At 49.2% G+C, this 19,428-nt stretch overlaps 1 protein-coding gene across 2 annotated transcripts in view; it reads left to right on the top strand.

The window, feature by feature from the left end:
* Positions 1–19,428, top strand: part of TAB1 (TGF-beta activated kinase 1 (MAP3K7) binding protein 1) — a 37,716-nt gene that overhangs the window by 7,391 nt on the left and 10,897 nt on the right. For both annotated transcript variants that reach the window (XM_023221947.1, XM_023221949.1), the window contains exons 2-8: positions 10,005–10,141; positions 10,521–10,674; positions 11,813–11,899; positions 12,425–12,563; positions 13,440–13,553; positions 14,277–14,388; positions 16,343–16,487. In XM_023221947.1, coding sequence (XP_023077715.1) covers positions 10,005–10,141; positions 10,521–10,674; positions 11,813–11,899; positions 12,425–12,563; positions 13,440–13,553; positions 14,277–14,388; positions 16,343–16,487 — 888 coding nt within the window. The remainder of the gene's footprint in view (positions 1–10,004; positions 10,142–10,520; positions 10,675–11,812; positions 11,900–12,424; positions 12,564–13,439; positions 13,554–14,276; positions 14,389–16,342; positions 16,488–19,428) is intronic.

The following is a 19,428-nucleotide window of genomic DNA, read 5'->3' on the forward strand; positions in this document are numbered from 1 at the left end:
ATTTTTAGTAGAGATGGGATTTCACCGTGGTAGCCAGGATGGTCTCAATCTCTTGACCTCATGATCTGCCCACCTCTGCCTCCCAAAGTGCTGGGATTATAGGCGTGAGCCACCACACCCGAAAGGCCTTCTCTCTTTCTTTTTATAGAAGGCCATGACAGACTAACTAGAAACTTAATGTTTAAAGAGTACCAAAGTACTACTCAGGAGGGTGAGGCAGAAGAATCGCTTGAACCTGGGAGGCGGAGGTTGTAGTGAGCCAAGATCGCGCCACTGCACTCCAGCCTGGGCAACAAGAGTGAAACTCCAACTCAAAAAAGAAAAGTACCAAAGTCAAATAAATAGAACTTTGGTTTTTGTTTGTTTGTTTGGGTTTGTTTGTTTGTTTCTTTGCTTTTGAGACAGAGTCTCACTCTGTTGCTGAGGCTGGAGTGCAGTGACATGGTCTCGGCTCACTGCAACCTCTGCCTCCCGGGTTCAAGCAGTTCTGCCTCAGCCTCCCAAGTAACTGGGACTACAGGTACCTGTCACCATGCCCAGCTAATTTTTGTATTTTTAGTAGAGCCGGGGTTTCACCATGTTGCGAGGCTGGTCTGGAATTCCTGACCTCAAATGATCCACCCAACTCGGCCTCCCGAAGTGCTGGGATTACAGGCGTGAGCCACCACGCCCAGCCAATAAATAGAACTTTGAACAAGGTAAAATAACAAGGTGCATATATAAAATAGTTTGTTTTAAAGTGTGTGCTTGTCTCTGTGACTTTACCTCTGGGGTCAACAGTTTCTTCATTTGAGGCCCCCAGAATATTTATTTGGCCTTTCAGGTAAGTCAGATGTTTGGTAGAGGTTTTATTTCCCTTCTGTGGTATTTGGTCTTGCCAGTATGGTTAGCTCCTCATGCTTTTTGTTCTGGTCACAGTTTTTTAGAGATCGTTTGGAACCATGTGTAGAAGGCCTTGTCTGTACAAGATACACAGCTGAGTGAGATTGTCAATCTGTCAAAGGGCAAAATTCAAAACTGTCCACAGTCTGGAAGGCTGGGATGAATGCATTAATATAGAATTCAACTGATATAAATTTAGATTTAAAACAACCTTCTATAGTAGTTTGGGGGAGACAGACATGGTAGGAACTCACAGGAAAAGGACCTTGTTATTTTACGTAGAGGCTAGATGCTCATCTTCTCTTGGGTATATGAAAGCTGTTGATTTGCATACTTTGATTTTCTATCCTGCCGCCTAACTGATTTCTTTTACTGTTTGTGTTAGTTTTTCATTGATTCTTTAGGGTTGCCAGGCGTACTGTCCTGTCAGCTGCAAATAGAAATGACTTCTTTCCCAGTTTTTATGCTCTCATTCTTTAACTGCCTGGGCTAACACCTCCAGTTCTGTGTGAAGTAATGAAGTGGGCAGCCTTGCTATGGCCCTGATCTTTCTTTTTTTTTTTGAGACGGAGTCTCGCTTTGTCGCCCAGGCTGGAGTGCAGTGGCACCATCTCGGCTCACTGCAAGCTCCGCTTCCTGGGTTCACGCCATTCTCCTGCCTCAGCGTCCGAGTAGCTGGGACTACATGCACGCACCACCACGCCCGGCTAATTTTTTGTATTTTTAGTAGAGACGGGGTTTCACCGTGTTAGCCAGGATGGTCTCGATCTCCTGACCTCGTGATCCGCCCGTCTTGGCCTCCCAAAGTGCTGGGATTACAGGCGTGAGCCACCGCGCCCGGAGATCTTTCTTTTGTTGTTGCTGTTGTTGTTTTGTTTTGAGAGGGAGTCTCCCTCTGTCCTCAGGCTGGAGTGCAGTGGCATGATCTCGGCTCACTGCAAGCTCCACCTCCTGAGTTCACATCATTCTCCTGCCTCAGCCTCCGGAGTAGCTGGGACTACAGACGCCTGCCGCCACGCCCGGCTAATTTGTTACATTTTTAGTAGAGACGGGATTTCACTGTGTTAGCCAGGATGGTCTCAAGTTCTTGATCTCGTGATCTGCCCGCCTCGGCCTCCCAGAGTTCTGAGATTACAGGTGTGAGCCACCGCACCCAGCCGTATGACCCTGATCTTTTTTTTTTTTTGAGACAGTCTTGCTCTGTTGTCCAAGCTAGAGTACAGTGGCATGATCTCGGCTCACTGCAAGCTCTGTCTCCCGGGTTCACGCCATTCTCCTGCCTCAGCCTCCAGAATAGCTGGAACTACAGGCGCCCGCCACCACACCTGGCTAATTTTTTGTATTTTTAGTAGAGACAGAGTTTCACCATGTTAGCCAGGATGGTGATCTCCTGACCTCACGATCCACCCGCCTCGGCCTCCCACAGTGCTGGGATTACAGGTGTGAGCCACTGCGCCCCGCCGGCCCTGATCTTAATGAAGTGTTCCACACTGAGTAAGATGCCAGCATTAGGGCTAAAGTATACATAGAGTAGTATGTTCAGAAAGGAGCCATCAGTTTCTGTTTTCTGGAGTGTTTTTACCAAGAATGGACCAAGACTCCTTAGATAAACAATAGCACTGGTGTCTATATCTATTGACCCAAACACCATTTGCCAGTTTATAAAATAATAAATTCCCGAAATATTACTGCCTCAACATTATGAAAATCAGATTTCCTAAAAAAGGACTTAGTAATGTTGACATATCTAGACACTATTCACAGGTACTTAATGAACAAGGCACTTGCTCAGTAGATTGACTGCCGTCAGACACACAGGTTTTCTCATTTATTCCCACGTCAGCCAAATACAGCACAGCATACAGTGGTCAGTAGATCATCAGCTTACTCCTGGTCTCCTGTTGTGAAATGCTCTTAGATGAATTGTTCTTTTGCCATGACACACCAACGTGGCAAGTTCCTCAGTTGCCTGTTTGAGCTTGTTTCTTTCTTTACTTGTGGAAGACAATTTCACTGGCCTTTCTTTTTTTTTTCGAGACGGAGTCTTGCTGTCATCCAGGCTGGAGTGCAGTGGCGCACGTGATCTCGGCTGTCTGCAACCTCCGCCTCCTGGGTTCAAGCTATTCTTCTGCCTCAGCCTTCCAAGTAGTTGAGACTACAGGCGCTTGCCACCGTGCCCGGCAGATTTTTGTATTTTTAGTAGAGACAGGGTTTCACCATATTGGCCAGGCTGGTCTTGAACTCCTGACCTGGTGATCCCCCCACCTTGGCCTCCCAGAGTGCTGGGATTAGAGGAGTGAGCCACTGCGCCCGGCCTCACTGGCCTTTTTTAATAGTGTGTGTCTAATGTGGAACAGACCCATAAGTTGCTTGGTGATACTTATTTTTTGCTGGAAAGTGTGGATTTTTTTAGAAAGATTCAAGTCCTTGGAAGCCCATGTCTGTCCCTTATGGGAGTTAGATACTGGCAGAGGAGGTAACTGTGATTGCAGCATCGAAGACAGGTTTTGCGTTGTGGTGACACAGTTGTGTTAGTATTATTCATCTCACATGAGAGGATGAGTTCAATCCATCTTAATCTCATTTTCAATCACAGGGCTCTAGAAAATAGAAATGTCTTTTCCTCACATACTTTAAAACACCTGTGGTTTTGGGAGGCCAAGACGGGCGGATCACAAGGTCAGGAGATCGAGACCATCCTGGCTAACACAGTGAAACCCCGTCTCTACCAAAAAGTACAAAAAACTAGCCGGGCGAGGTAGTGGGTGCCTGTAGTCCCAGCTACTCGGGAGGCTGAGGCAGGAGAATGGCGTAAACCTGGGAGGCGGAGCTTGCAGTGAGCTGAGATCCGGCCACTGCACTCCAGCCCGGGCGACAGAGCGAGACTCCGTCTCAAAAAAAAAATAATAGAATAAAACACCTGTGGCACTTTGGGGTGCTAAATATTGACTTCTTTGGCCATCTTTTCAGGAGGAAGACATGGGATACTCCTGACTGGGGAGATGCTTTTGTACTTCTGCTTAACCTCATATTTAATTTCATTCCAGCTGGTGGCAGGAGACAGACTAGAAAAGGAGCTACCTTTGGAAGTATATTTGCCTGGTTATAGGAGACTTTTGTGAGCTGGCTGGAAATGGAAATATACTAAGCAGATCTAAGACATAGGGGATAATTGTCAACATATCAGTTACCTGAAGAATAATTAATTCACTGGTTATTAACTCATTACCATGGCCCAGAGGCCTTGCACTGCCCTCCCACCCAGGCACATATGTGCATACGTATTTGCAAACATGACATGGAGCCTCTTTTCCCGTGTGCTCACTAGAGAGGCCACACCGGCCTTCTCGTGCTTCTGTAAACCTAGCATACTTTTTTCCATCTTAGGGTCTTTGCACATGCCGTTCCCTCTGCCCGGAAGGCTCCTTCTCTGCCTTCTAGAAGATCACTGCCCCACAGTCATTCAGGTCTGGCTCAGAAGTCACCTCCCCAGAGAGGTCTGCTTTTCTGACCACTTCATCTAGAGGCACCCCGCCCGTCACGCTGTGTCCCTTTACCATGATGTTTTTTCTCCCTAGCACATAGCCCTGTCTGAGATTGCCTTGTTTATGATTGTATTGTGTGTTTGAATTCTCTCTCTCCCTAGAAGGGAAACTTCAAATAAGGAACTTCTCTGTTTTCTCTTCTGTGTCCCCAGTACCCAGAATACTGCCAGACTGTTGCAAATACTCAGCAGGTATTCGTTGAAAGAATGTATGTAGTGATTTAGTGTACTGTAATCACATAATATCATATATGGGTCCTGAAGTCTAAGTTCCTATTTATGTTAAGAGAGACATTAATTTTGCTTTAAAATGAAACAGTTTAATATTAGAACTAGACCCAATTTTGTGTTGCTGTGAAGCCGTTTTTCTCCTGCTTTTTGAGACTGAGTCTCACTCTGTCACCCAGGCTGGAGTGCAGTGGCGTGATCTCAGCTCACTGCAACCTCCACCTCCTGCATTCAAGCGATTCTCCTGCCTCAGCCTCCTGAGTAGTTGGGATTACAGGCACGCACCACCACGCCTGGCTAATTTTTGTATTTTTCGTAGAGACAGGATTTTGCCACATTGCCCAGGCTGGTCTCAAACTCCTGACCTCAAGTGATCCACCTGCCTCAGCTTCCCCAAGTGCCGGGATTACAGGCGTGAGCCACTGCGCCGGGCCAGCAGTTTTTCTTTTGGCGTTGCTTGAACTGAATGTGTTAAATTTAAGCCTGGTGTTACGAGGAGCTGAGCAGAATTCCAGGCCTATTATTGCCATTTCTACTTTTTTTTATTTTTTTATTTAGTCGTGACATATTTGGCTCAGCTAGCACTTATTGCCATTTCATCTCCCTTTTTTTTTTTTCATTTCCATTAGTAGGTTTTGGTTATAGTGTCTGTTTTCAAAGGCTATTGGAAGGCATTAGTAGCTTTTCCGACCTTGTGGTAAAATTGTGTTAATAAAAATAAATAAATAAAAGTCACTTAATGAAGACATAAATAAGTGTAGAGACACACCATGTTAATGGATTAGAAGACTCAACATGGTAACAATGTCTACTTTCCCCAAATTGATCTGTAGATTTAAAACAGTTCCAATAAAAATCCCAACAAGACTTGTGGATATAAGCAAGCTGATTCTAAAATTTATATGAAAAGGCAAAGGAACTCAAATAGCCAAAACAATTTTGAAAAAGAGCAATAAGATTAGGAGACTCACATTAGCCAATTTTAAGACTTACAGTAAAGCAACGGTAATCAAGAATGTAGTATTGGCCGGGCGCGGTGGCTCAAGCCTGTAATCCCAGCACTTTGGAAGGCCGAGACGGGCGGATCACGAGGTCAGGAGATTGAGACCATCCTGGCTAACACGGTGAAACCCCGTCTCTACTAAAAAATACAAAAAAACTAGCCGGGCGAGGTGGTGGGCGCCTGTAGTCCCAGCTACTCCGGAGGCTGAGGCAGGAGAATAGCGTGAACCCGGGAGGCGGAGCTTGCAGTGAGCTGAGATCCGGCCACTGCACTCCAGCCTGGGCAACAGAGCGAGACTCCGTCTCACAAAAAAAAAAAAAAAAAAAAAAAAAGAATGTAGTATTGGTGGAGGGGTAGACACACCGATCACAGGAATAGAATAGAGAGTCTAGAAGTAGACCCACACAATTCAATGGAGAAAAGCTAGTCTTTTCAACAAATGGTGTTGGAATGATTGGTTATCGGAATGAAAAAAAAAATGGACCTAAACCTCCTTCCTACCTTACACAGAAATTAATTCAAAATGGATCACAGACCTAAATGTAAAATGTAAAACTATAAAACTTTTAGGAAAAAACATAGGCACTCTTCGTGACCTGGGGCTGGACAGAGGATTCAGAAACATGACTGCAAAAGCGTGAACCATGAAAGAGAAAAAATTGATTAAATGGACTTCATCTAAACTAAAACCTTTTGCTCTGCGAAAGACACTACTTGAGTGAATGAAATACTAAATTACAAATAAAAAGAACTCCTAGAACACAATAGTTAAGAAAATAACCTAATTTAAAAATGGGGAAAAAACTTGCGCTTCACCAGAGAGAATGAGTGCGTGCCAAATAAACACGTGAAAGATACTCAATGTCGTTAGCCGTTAGGAAGTGCAGATTAAAGCCATGATGAGATACCACTACCCACCTCTTAGAATATCTAAATTCAGAAAAAGAAAAAGACAGTACCACATGGTGGCAAGGACGTGGAGCAGCCGGAACTCAGCATTGGAAATGCAAATGGCTCACCCACTCTGGAAAACAGTTTGGCATGTTCCTGTAAAGTTAAACATATACTTAGCACATGAGCCAGCCCTCTCACTCTTAGGTATTTACCCTGGATAAATGAAAAGTTACGTTCATACAAAAACCTGTACATGAATATTTATAGCACACTTCTTCATAATTATAAGAAACGAAACAGCCCAAATGTCCTTCAGTGGATGAATGGGTAGACAAACTATACTACATCCAAACAATGGTATATTACTGTACAAAAGAGAGAGACAGACTATTGGTGCATGCAAGCCAACAACTTGGATGAATCTTAGAGACATAATATTGAGTGAAAGAAGCCAGTCTCAGGAGGTCATGTTTACTGCATCATTTCTTATGTGACCTTTTTTTTTTTTTTTTTTGGAGACAGAGTCTCACTCCGTCACCCAGGCTGGAGTGCAGTGGCATGCAGTCTCGGCTCATGGCAACCTCTGCCTCTTGGATTCAGGTGATTCTCGTGCCTCAGCGTCTTGAGTAGCTGGAATTACAGGTGTACGCCACCACGCCCGGCTGATTTTTGTCTTTTTAGTAGAGACAGGGTTTCGCCACATTGGCCAGGCTGGTCTCAAATTCCTGGCCTCAAGTGATCAGCCCCTCTTGGCTTCCCAAAGTTCTGGGATTACAGGCATTAGCCACCGCACCTGGCGTTTAATATGACATTCTTAAAAAGACAAAGCCATAGCAGTGGAAAATAGGTTGCCAGGGATTAGGGGAGGAGGGAGTGTGTTGGGAGTGGAGCCGCCCTGTATCCTGAGAGTGGTGGTAGTTACACGCATCTCTACATGTGTCAACATTCACAGATGTGCGTGCCTCAAAAGCCAGTTTTACTCCGTGTTAATGTAAAAATAAAACAAACTCCCACACCCTGCAGAAGTTGCTCCAGGGTGCAAAATGTAAAACTGAAGCACCAAAATAGATAAATGCAGAATAAAACCAATTAAATGAAAAAAAAAATGAAGTCACTCCTGTCAGTATATAACTAAACAGATGCTACAATTTGCCACAAAAGCTAACCACAGGCTTTTTACATATCTGATTGCAAAAGCCTGTTGAAGTGGTTTCCACATCCTTTCTGGAAGACTTAACAGTAACTTGTAAGAAGTTGCACACAGTATCTGTGTGTGTTTTATTTCTTGTTCAGATTATTCACTGTTGGCATGTAGAAATGCTACTGATTTTTGCATGTTGATTCCATATCCTGCAACTTTTTTTTTTTTTTTTTTTTGAGACTGAGTATCACTCTGTCGCCCAGGCTAGAGTGCAGTGGCATGATCTCGACTCACTGCAAGCTCCGCCTCCCAGGTTCACGCCATTCTCCTGCCTCAGCCTCCGGAGTAGCTGGGACTACAGGTGCCTGCCACCATGCCTGGCTAATTTTTTGTATTTTTAGTAAAGACGGGGTTTCACCGTGTTAGCCAGGATGGTATCGATCTTCTGACCTTGTGAACCACCTACCTGCCTGGGCCTCCCAAAGTGCTGGGATTACAGGTGTGAGCCACTGCACCCAGCCCATATCCTGCAACTTTACTGAATTTGTTTAATCAGTTCTAATAGTTTTTTGGTGGAGTCTAGGTTTTTCCAAATGTAAGATTATATCGTCTGCAAACGAAGATCATTTAGCGTCTTCCTTGCCAATGTGGATGCCTTGTATTTCTTTCTCTTATCTGATTGCTCTAGCTTGTGTTTGTTTAATATTTCAATAAAGCTTTCAATACTTTTTTCCTTTCTTTTGAGACAGAATCTCACTCTTTTCACCCAGGCTAGAGTGCAGTGGCATGATCTCGGTTCACTGCAACCTCCGACTCCTGGGTTCAAGCGATTCTCCTGCCTCAGTCTCCCCAGTAGCTGGGATTACAGCCTTGCACTGCCACGCCTGGCTAATTTTTGTGTGTTTTTAACAGAGACAGAGATGGGGTTTCACCAGGTTGGCCATGCTGGTCTCGAATTTCTGACATCAAATGGTCTGCCCACCTCAGCCTCCCAAAGTGCTGGGGTTACAGGTGTGAGCCACTGCACCCAGCCAATACAAATTTTCTTGTCCTCGAAATTGAACTGTGGTTCTCCCAGTTATTCCAGGTTGCTCTAGTTCTGCACGGTGGTCCTGGGAGTGCCCTTGTGAACAAGGTGCGGTTCTCACGTAGGATCCCAGATTTGGGGCAAGCTTTCCGGGAGAGGCAGGGAATCGCACCTGGGCCTTGCGTCAAAGTTGTTCCTGGAGCTTAAAAAATACGGATGCTCAGGAGGTACCCTAGGGAGATTTGGGAAATTCAGAAATTGTGTTTGGGCCAGGGCTGGGGCAAGGGCCTGGACCGCTGTGTGAGTGTGTTTAAAGCTCTGCAGTGACTATGCTGAACAGCCTGGTTTGAGATCCTATGGGGTGGAATGGGCGTTTGAGATCCTAGGGGTGCTGGGACCAGGGTGCTGTTGGGGTATGTGAGAGGGCCATCAGCCAATCCTGGGGAGGGTCATCCTGAAGGAAGACCTCTTGAGGTGTTGACTCCTGAGCCAGAGAGTCCCGAAGGACCCGGGGAATTGCTAGGGAAGAAGAAGGGGGGTGTTCATGTGGAGGCAAAGAGCAGAGGATGGACAGGGCTGCAGGCATTCAGGACTGGGAGGGAAGGATGTGGCAGGGGAGATGGGAGAGGACTCTGGGGGTGGCATGAGGATGTCTTATAAACTAGCTCATAAACTCTGACTTAAAAGCCAGTCTCAGTTACTCTCCCTGGCGCTTGGAGGTCCCAGTGCCAGAAGAGTGACTGAGACTAGCTTATAAGTTGGAGTTTCTCCAGGCTGGGTCTTAGGTCACCTGAAAGCATCACCCATGGGGAGCAGCTTGTGCTGCAGATGTCCTGGGCCCTGCCCAGATCAGTCATTCTGAGGGTGGGGCCTGCAGCCTGCAGTGTTGGTAACCAGTGCTCAAGGGATTCTTTTCTGGTGTGCTTTTGGAGCCAGTGCAGTAAGAGGTGGGGTCCCCAGAGTTTCCTGCCAAGGGTCTGCGACATTTGTGTGTTTCACTAGGTTTCATAACAGCTCACTCCTGGAGGCCATTGCTGTGCCTGACATTTGGGAATGCTGGAGTCTTTCAGTTTTCCTGGGGAACCAGTTTGTAGATTAGCCATAAACACAGCAAACCCTTCTGCAGGTGTCTGTTCATACAAACATTACTGTTTTTCAGAAGGAAGTGGAACCCTCTGTGTAGGGCTGCGGGCCTGCTAGTTTTTTGTTGCAGAAGGAGTAGGTGAAGTGGGGTCTACCCTGCAGACGTGGTGGCACCTCACAGCTTCCTGGTGTCCTTCCCCAGGAGCAGCAGCCAAGCTGGACAGATGACCTGCCACTCTGCCACCTCTCTGGGGTTGGCTCAGCCTCCAACCGCAGCTACTCTGCTGATGGCAAGGGCACTGAGAGCCACCCACCAGAGGACAGCTGGCTCAAGTTCAGGTGTGTGTGCCAGTGTTTCTGTGTTGGGCCCAGGGAGTTGGTTGGTTTGCAAGCAAGGAAAGACACCGATCTTGCAGCTTTCTCGTATGGGCTTGCAAGTGACATGTGGCCAGTGAGAGGTGGCCTCTTCTGCTGTCCTTTACACTGCGGGGCTTCAGACCAGCCTAGGGCCTGCTGTGATGGGGTAGCACGAGCATGGGGAGGAGGGTATCTCAGAAGGTCATAGCCAGAGTGAAATGATGGCCAAAGCAGGGGACCCAAGAGGGCCCCCCAAGCTGCAGCTGCTGTAGCTTTAGCCTCCCCCAATTCCCTTCCCTTTCTCCCTCCACCTCCATGAGACCCTGGCCTCAGGCCTCCCTCTGCCCTCTCCCTCTTCCAGGAGTGAGAACAACTGCTTCCTGTATGGGGTCTTCAACGGCTACGATGGCAACCGGGTGACCAACTTTGTGGCCCAGCGGCTGTCCGCAGAGCTCCTACTGGGCCAGCTGAATGCTGAGCATGCCGAGGCCGATGTGCGGCGCGTGCTGCTGCAGGTAATGGTGCCGGGGCTGGCGGTGACCCAGCCACATCATGTCCCTCACCCCAGGGCTTGGGCCCTGCACCGCCAGCATGTTGCCAGGGTTGGTGTGAAGATTCCGCTGGCAACTTCACCCCGGTGGAGGAACAGCTCCCAGCTAAGGCCTCCCCCGCCACCCAACAGGAGTCCAGGACCAGCCAGTGAGCAGCAGGCCTTCAGTGGCTGGCAGGGGAGGTACTGCTGGAGACGGGGGGCATTTAGGGATGTGAGCTCGGAGAGAGGTGTGAGGTGGGAACAGGGCAAGGCCTGGTAGAAATGGGATCATTTAGAGCTACCTCTTTCTTTCCTATGTGGTCAGGTGCTCAGCCTCCAGGTGCAGGAGGCATCCCTGGGCGTTCAGGAAAGACCTTGCCTCCCGCTTCTGAGGGGCTGCTGCCCTCGTTGTCTGGTTCCACCCTTCTGCTTGTGCTGTTGGGAGCTTTCCTCCCAGCATCTCCTTTCAGGAGCATGTTTCAGGCCCATTTTAGATGAGAGGATGGGCTTCTGTTCCCGGAGAACAGTGGTGCCAGCCTTTTCCTGCCCTTTGCAGCCTCAGGCTCCATTGCCAGTGATTCTCAGCAGATCTCACACCGGGGAGAAGGTGTCAGTGTCACTAGTGTCCTGGGGCCAGCAGGGTTTGCCAGAAGGCTCCCAGGAAGAAGTTGTAGTAATCATATGAGCTGTCATAGGCCCGGCAGTTTCTCTGAGCAGGTGCCTTGCTGAGTGCCAGGGTGGACTGTCTTACCACACCCCGGAACAACACTTAACCTCCATTGTGTGAGAGTGAGGGGGCCGGAGGTCACACCAGCCGGGCCTACGCCAAGCTTTTGCTCTTAGCTTCCGCACTGTCTCCTGCCCCAGCCCTCTGCAGTGCCGCCTCTGCAGGGCGCACACCCCTGCGGGGCTAAAGGCCTTTGTCAAAGACAGTGATCTCCAGGAAGCAGCTGGTGCCTTGCAGTGCTGGGCCAGAGGCAGGACTGACACGGGGAAAGCCCCATCACACGAGGACCTGCAGTGAATACAGCGAACCTGTTGCTATTATGAATAGAGGGCATTTTAGCACCAGTGACAGTGGTATTTTGAACCAGCCTTTGCCCTGTCCTGTGTCCCTCTAGGCCTTCGATGTCGTAGAGAGGAGCTTCCTGGAGTCCATTGATGATGCCTTGGCTGAGAAGGCAAGCCTCCAGTCGCAATTGCCAGAGGTAATTTCCCCAGCTGACACCCAGGGGAGTCAAGTCCAGGCCCAGCTTTGCAGGGAGCATGGACTTATCTACTTTGTCTTAACATTACTGGGCCAGAGCAGCAGGAGTTAGGGAGCAGTTCCTGATGGGGGACCCTGCTGGGCGGCCACAGGTGAGAGACCTCGCTGCCCTGCTGTGGGCAGCTACACGCTAAAGCTCAACAGTGGCTGGGCAGTGGTGGGCATGAGAAAGGGCTTTTCCCTGTGGTTCAACCTGAATGGGTCCCCACCCTTGTCACCCACCTGCTCACATTGCCCACTGCCACCTGGAGCGCTGACCTCCGTGCTGTGAGTTAGGCCATCTCCGGCTTTCCTGGAAGAACCTCGCCCTGGAACTGCAGCACAGGCTTCATCCTGGCTGTGCCATGGACCATCTGTCTGTCTGTCCTCCGGGCCCTCGGATCTTTGCTCTTAAGAACAGAGAGGGAGAGGCTGGGAGGATGGTCCAGAGTTCCGTTCTGCCCTGACCCTCTGCTGACGGTTGTAGGGAGTGCCTCAGCACCAGCTGCCTCCTCAGTATCAGAAGATCCTTGAGAGACTCAAGACGCTGGAGAGGGAAATTTCGGGAGGGGCCATGGCCGTTGTGGCGGTCCTTCTCAACAATAAGCTCTACGTCGCCAATGTTGGTGAGCCCCCTCCTGTCCCAGGGCAGGGAGGGTTGGGGAGAGGTCAGCCACGGGGGCTGGTGCGTTATTTGACAATCTGCTTTCCAGAGACTTCACGCACTTTAAAGCCACGGTCTCCTGAGACCATCTGGGTATGTCCCTCTCCACAGTGATGCCTCAGTCCCAGCTGGAAGGGAGAAGGGACAGGATGGGAGGCAGGTGTCCTGACCTTTAGTCCCTATTCTGCTTCTTAACTCGTTCTGGGCGAGTCGGGGCCACTGCTTCTGGAAGAGGTTACCTGGCCATGACAAACCAACCAGCATTTGCATGAACAGCTGCGAGATGGGGCTAGGTGACAGGGGCATTGGGGTTTGTGAGAAGCCAGACACTTAGGTGCAGGTTACAGTAGAAAGAACTCTGTGGAGACCCCTCTGATGATACTGCCTTTTTTTTAATACCCTCGTGGAAAATTTTCCACAATATAGAACAATAGAGTGACTGATATTTAATGAACATTCATATGCCCATCCCCAACCCCAGCAGTTATCAACTGTGGCCAGCCTTCTTTTACCTGTGGCCTTTTGTCCCCACGTTCGCTATTTTGAAGCAAACACCAGACACTGTCATGTGTTCTGTAAATATTTCAGTCTGTATCTCTAGAGAAGAGTTCTGTTTTATAAGATCATAATCCTGTGATTACACTGAAAAAGTTAAACCCAATTCCTTCGTATCATCAACTGTCCCTAACTGGTGACTCACCTGGTTGGTCTGAGCCTGTTTTGCCCATTTCAGGTATTTCCACGTGTGAGATGCCTGCCTTTTCCCTCTCTGCCTTCCCAGTATGTCCTATTTCTCTCTCTGCTTGGTCTTTGCTTAGCTGTTCACATTCTGCCACAGGTACAAACCGTGCACTTTTATGCAAATCGACAGTGGATGGGTTGCAGGTGACACAGCTGAACGTGGACCACACCACAGAGAACGAGGATGAGCTCTTCCGCCTTTCGCAGCTGGGTAAGTGGGGAGAATACCTGGCCGAGGGGTGAGTGGGAGCGGAAGCTGATCCCTGTGGGCTCACCCTTCACCTGCCTTTGGTAGAGAGGCGTGTGGTAGAGAGGCTGCGACCTTGGGCTCCCTAGCCAGTCTGCCTGGGGTTCAATCCCAGCTCTGCTGCTTACTGGTTGGTGATTGGAACTTACTTAAGTCTTCTGTGCCTCCGTTCCCCCCCACTCCGTGTAATAAGGATAATAATAACCTACCCCGGGATGCTAGGAGGATTCAGAGTTAGTGCATGTGAAACTCTTCCTGGAGTGCCTGGCACACAGGAGGCATTTACTGTTATTGATGGAGACTGAAAGAGGCCAAAGAAGTCCAGGGAGCCCAGCTGCTGCCAAGCTGCTCCTTCCCTTCCCAGTGAGCTCCAGGCAGATGTGGGACACACGGGATGGGCTGGGAGATGGCAGGCAAGCTCCTCCGTGCTGGGTGGTGCCTGAAGGAGGGGCTCGGAGTGAGGCATGTTGTGATGGGCGTGGGGACTGAGGACACCAGGGGCTCTGGGTCAGCTGCTCTCCCAAGCATCCTGGTGGTGTCTTCATTTCCTATTCAGTGGAATGAAGTAGCAGACATAAGAAAATGTGGGTCCTTATTGCCTTCTTGCCATGGCTGTGTCCCTGTCCCCTTCTTTGTGTTCCTCTTTGTGAACAAAGAGCAGGATTATTGCGTTGTTTCCCTCCGTAGGCTTGGACGCCGGGAAGATCAAGCAGGTGGGGATCATCTGTGGGCAGGAGAGCACCCGGCGGATCGGGGATTACAAGGTCAAATATGGCTACACGGACATTGACCTTCTCAGGTAGGTGCCAGCCCAGCTGTCCCTTGTGCTTGAAAGAACAGAAGGTACTAGGAAGGCCAAGATGGGAGGATTGATTGTGCCAGGAGGTTGAGGCTACAGTGAGCTATGATCATGCCACTGCACTCCAGCCTGGGCAACAGAGCAAGACCCTGTCTCAAAAAAAAAAAAGGTCCAGAAGGCCTGGGGCAGATGCAGACCATAGACCCCAGTGACAGACATACAGTCAAAGTAGTTCAGAGCCCAAGCAAACTCTTCTTCCTCCCAGGGAGGTTGGTTTGGGGCAGGTTAGACCCAGCAGGCCAGGAGTTGGGTACTGTAGAGACAAGGGGTGGAGTTGAGGAGCTGGGGCAAAGCTGAGGCAACTAGTGCCACAAGGGAGGCAGGCGAAGCCAGCGTTGGCGTGGGATGGACAGACCAGGCCTGTTGGTCCGTGCTGCCCATGGCTGCAGCAGAGGTATGAGTTGAATTGTGTATTTCCCTCTGAGGACACTCTGGGTGTCATCCCATGCTCATGGCAGCACAATGGGCAGTCATGATCATGAGGCGGAGCCTGTGCAGAGCTCTGGGCGTAACTTCTTTTGTGTATTTCCTGCTCAGACCCCCTGAGGCAGTCACTGCCATCACCCTAGAGGCATTTTCATAAGAGGAAGCTGAGGCATGGAGATACCAGACAGCCCACCCTGGTTATAGGGTTGAACTCAGGCAGGCTGAATTTGAAATATGTGTCCTTAACCACCCAGTAACCTGTATGTGAAGTGTTGGTTGGGGAGATAGGCACGTCCACCCAGAGTTCCCATCAGCAGAGGCCAGGCCTCATGGCCTAGAAAGTGCATGTTAGAACTCCTTGCCCTCATGCAGTCTAGGCAATTGAGTTTCGAATGTTTGTCCCTAATTTGTGGGGTCCTGTTTCCTTTATTGGAAAGTACATCCATTGTATAAAACACTTCAGACAGTGCTGGGGTCTGTACAGGGAAAGGAAGTCTTCCTACCCCAAGCTCTAGGACTCGCTGCCTCGCCAGAGGCTGCTTGTTTCTTGTGTATCCTGCTCCAAAATTTGGCCACATGCACGTATACACACACATGGTGTCTCTGTGTATGTGCGCGCGTGTGTGTGTGTGATGGGGGCCGAGGACCCGGCATCCTTTTCAGAACACCCAGGTGCTCATGTGTCCTGCCTCTCCCAGGTGCTGGTGTGTCCTGCCCATCCCTCTTTTCCATTTTTTTAAACCCTAAGGTATAATTGACATACACAAAGCTGTGCATGTTTCATGCATACAACTTGATGAGTTTGGAGATACATTTACACACCCCTCACTGCTATCGTTAAAGGTGCCCATCTCTTCATTCTGCTCCCCTGCAGTTCGGCTGGTGGCATTCTGTGTAATGACAGCTCTCAGGACCCAGCCTTGGTTGATGGCCCTCAGGAAGTCCTTAGACTCCGCTCTTCTGGATGGTGTTGCCAGCACCTCCTCATGTGCTTACTTCCATGTGCATACACGTGTGCTGGCATGTAATGACTCTGACCCCAGTCACTGAAGGATCCCTGTACACATGGAGAGTATCTCGGGTCTGAGCTACCTGTTTTGGAAAAGCCCAAATGATAGCAAGAGGCGTGGGCTCCCAGGGATAACGCCTCCCTCTTGCTGTCCCACGCCCTGCCCTGCCACCACCAGGCCCTGTGAACAGGATGTATGGAACAGGCCAGAGTCGGGCATTCAACCTTTGCCATCCTGACCTCAGCTGTCTGCCAGTTTTCATGGCCCTCCAAGCTTTAGTTTAGCAGCTGCTATAAGAAGATGGGTCTATTTTTCTGACCTTCTCTTTCTTTCTTTTCCTCTTGTCAGGTTGTGTGTTTTGTTTTACATTCTGGGCGTAGATTCCTTCCCTCAGCAGAATCAGCATCCACCTGGGTGCTGTTCCAAGCAAAGCTCTTCCTTCCACTCTCTCCCCATAGCGCCGCCAAGTCCAAACCAATCATCGCAGAGCCAGAAATCCACGGGGCACAGCCACTGGATGGGGTGACAGGCTTCCTGGTGCTGATGTCAGAGGGGCTCTACAAGGCCCTAGAGGCAGCCCATGGGCCTGGGCAGGCCAACCAGGTGAGTTGGGTCCAGCCAAGCCCACAGCTGGCGAGCGTGGCTGGCCTGCACAGCAATGTGCTCGAGCCTTCTAGAGCCGTGATTCTCAGAGGCCGTCACCAGACATCCCTGGGTTCAAAGCTGGGGGAAGGAGAATCCCAGAGCTCTAAAAACACCCATTCCACCCAAAAACTTGACTCATTTTAGGCTTGAAGCAGTGTTAGTCCTCAGAGCCTGAGCAAGGCCCGAAGGGACGAGGGGGAGATGGATGTGAATTGCCATGGGCACAGCATTACTGTGGGACGGCCAGGAAGGGGCCAGGGCCAGGAAGAGAGCACAGAAAGAGATGTGGCCTGCTGCACAGAGCTGTGGCTGCAGAGTCCCTCCCACACCCATCACTTCCTGCCAAGGGCCTGGCGGCTTTACTGCCCTCCTTGAGTGGCAGACAGTTTACAGTTTGCTTCTCATTTCTTTTTTGTTTGTTTGTTTTTTGAGACAAGAGTCTCACTCTGTCACCCAGGCTGGAGTACAGTGGCATGATCTCGGCTCACTGCAATCTCTGCCTCCCGGGTTCAAGCAGTTCTCTGCCTCAGCCTCCCAAGTAGCTGGGATTACAGGCGTCTGCCACCACACCCAGCTAATTTTTGTTTTTGTTTTTGTTTTGAGACGGAGTCGCTCTGTCGCCCAGGCTGGAGTGCAGTGGTGCAATCTCAGCTCACTGTAAGCTCCACCTCCTGAGTTCATGCCATTCTCTTGCCTCAGCCTCCCGAGTAGCTGGGACTACAGGCGCCCGCCACCACACCTGGCCAATTTTTTTGTATTTTTAGTAGAGATGGAGTTTCACCACGTTAGCCAGGATGGTCTCGATCTCCACACCTCATGATCCACCCACCTCAGCCTCCCGAAGTGCTGGGATTACAGATGTGAGCCACTACGCCTGGACAATTTTTGTATTTTTAGTAGAAATGGTTTCACCATGTTGGCCAGGCTGGTCTCAAACTCCTGACCTCATGATCCACCCACCTTGGCTTCTCAAAGTGCTGGGATTACAGGCATGAGCCACTACACCCGGCAGTTCACTTCTCATTTCTACGGTGGGGATGGTAACATCTACCTTTGTGAGATCGCAGTGAGGTTAGGCGTGGTAAACATAGGCCCTCAGCTGGGGGGCTGCTTATTTTTCTTACACCTTGGAGTCACCAAAGTGTGACTTCAAGACAGTCATGTTAGGGATGATCTGAAAGGAAAATTACCTTTCCCTGACCTCCTTGAGTTGCTGACTGGCTAAGATAAGTTCAGTTTGTGTTCCTCCTCCTGTCTGTGATTCTTGTAGGAAGATAACATTATCTGCTTTGACTTTTTTTTTTTTTTTAAGACTCGCCCTGTCACTCAGACTGGAGTGCAGTGGTGTGATCACGGCTCACTGCACCCTCAACCTTCTGAGTTGAACCGATCCTCCAGCCTTAGCCTGCTGAGTAGCTGGATCTATAGGTGTGTGCCACCACACCTGGCTAATTTTGGTTGTTGTTTGTTTTGTTTTGTTTTGTTTTTTTGGTAGAGACAGGGTCTCACTGTATTGCCCAGCTTAATCTCAAACTCCTGGTCTCAAGCGATCCTCCTACCTTGGCCTCCCAAGATGCTGGGGTTATAGGCATGAGCCACTGTGCCCAGCCTGCTTTGTCCTTTTTAATTAAAAGTCATGTATTGACCAGGCGCGGTGGCTCATGCCTGTAATCCTAGCACTTTGGGAAGCCGAGGCAGGCGGATCACTTGAGGTCAGGAGTTCGAGACCAGCCTGGCCAACATGGTGAAACCCCCATCTCTACTAAAAATACAAAAATTAGCCGGACATGGTGGCAGGCGCCTGTAATCCCAGCTACTTGGGAGACTGAGGCAGGAGAATCGCTTGAACCTGGGAGGCGGAGGTAGCAGTGAGCCGAGATTGTGCTATTGCACTCCAGCCTGGGCAAGAGAGCAAGACTCCTTCTCAATCAATCAATCAATATCATGAGGAAAAAGTCTTCTTTAAAATGTGTAAATTTTCATTTCAATAGCTTTTGAGGTACCAGTGTTTTTTGTTATAGGGATGAATTATGTAGTGGTGAATTCTGAGATTTTAGTGCACCAGTTATTCAAGTAATGTACACTGTAACTAATGTATGGTGTTTTATGCCTAGCACCCCTGCCACCCTCCCACCTTGAGTCTCTAAAGTTCCATTATATCACTCCGTATGCCTGTGCATACTCATCATTTAGCTCCCACTTATACGTGAGAACATACAGTTTGTGGTTTTCCACTCCTGTGTTACTTGGAATAATGGCCTTCATCTCCATCCAAGTTCCTGCAAAAGACATTCTTTCTTTCCTTTTACTGGCTGAATAGTATTCCATAGATTATAAATACATTTTCTTTATCTGCTCATTAGTCAGTGGCCACTTAGGCTGGTTCCATATCTTTGCAATTGTGAATTGTGCTGCTGTAAATATATGTGTGCAAGTATCTTTTTCATATAATGACTTATTTTCCTTTGGGTAGATGCCCAGTAGTGGATTGCTGGATTGAATGCAGATTTACTTCGAAAAAGTCTCAAGTGCCTTACTATCCCCCGGTCCCTGTGTTCTGATTTCTTTTTTTTTTTTTTTTTGAGATGGAGTCTTGCTCTGTTGGCCAAGCTGGAGTGCAGTGGTGCAATCTCGGCTCACTGTAACCTCCGCCTCTTGGGTTCAAGTGATTCTCCTGCCTCAGCCTCCTGAGTAGCTGGGACTACAGGCATGCGCCACCACCACACCCGGCTAATTTTTGTATTTTTAGTAGAGATGGGGTTTCACCATGTTGGCCAGGCTGGTCTTGAACTCCTAACCTCAGATGATCCACCTGCCTCGGCCTCCCAATGTCCTGGGATTATAGGTGTTAGCCACCACGCCCAGCCTGTGTTCTAATTTCTTCACCTGTTATATAAGC

Source organism: Piliocolobus tephrosceles, chromosome 19, assembly GCF_002776525.5.
Source record: "Piliocolobus tephrosceles isolate RC106 chromosome 19, ASM277652v3, whole genome shotgun sequence".
NCBI lineage: Eukaryota > Metazoa > Chordata > Mammalia > Primates > Cercopithecidae > Piliocolobus > Piliocolobus tephrosceles.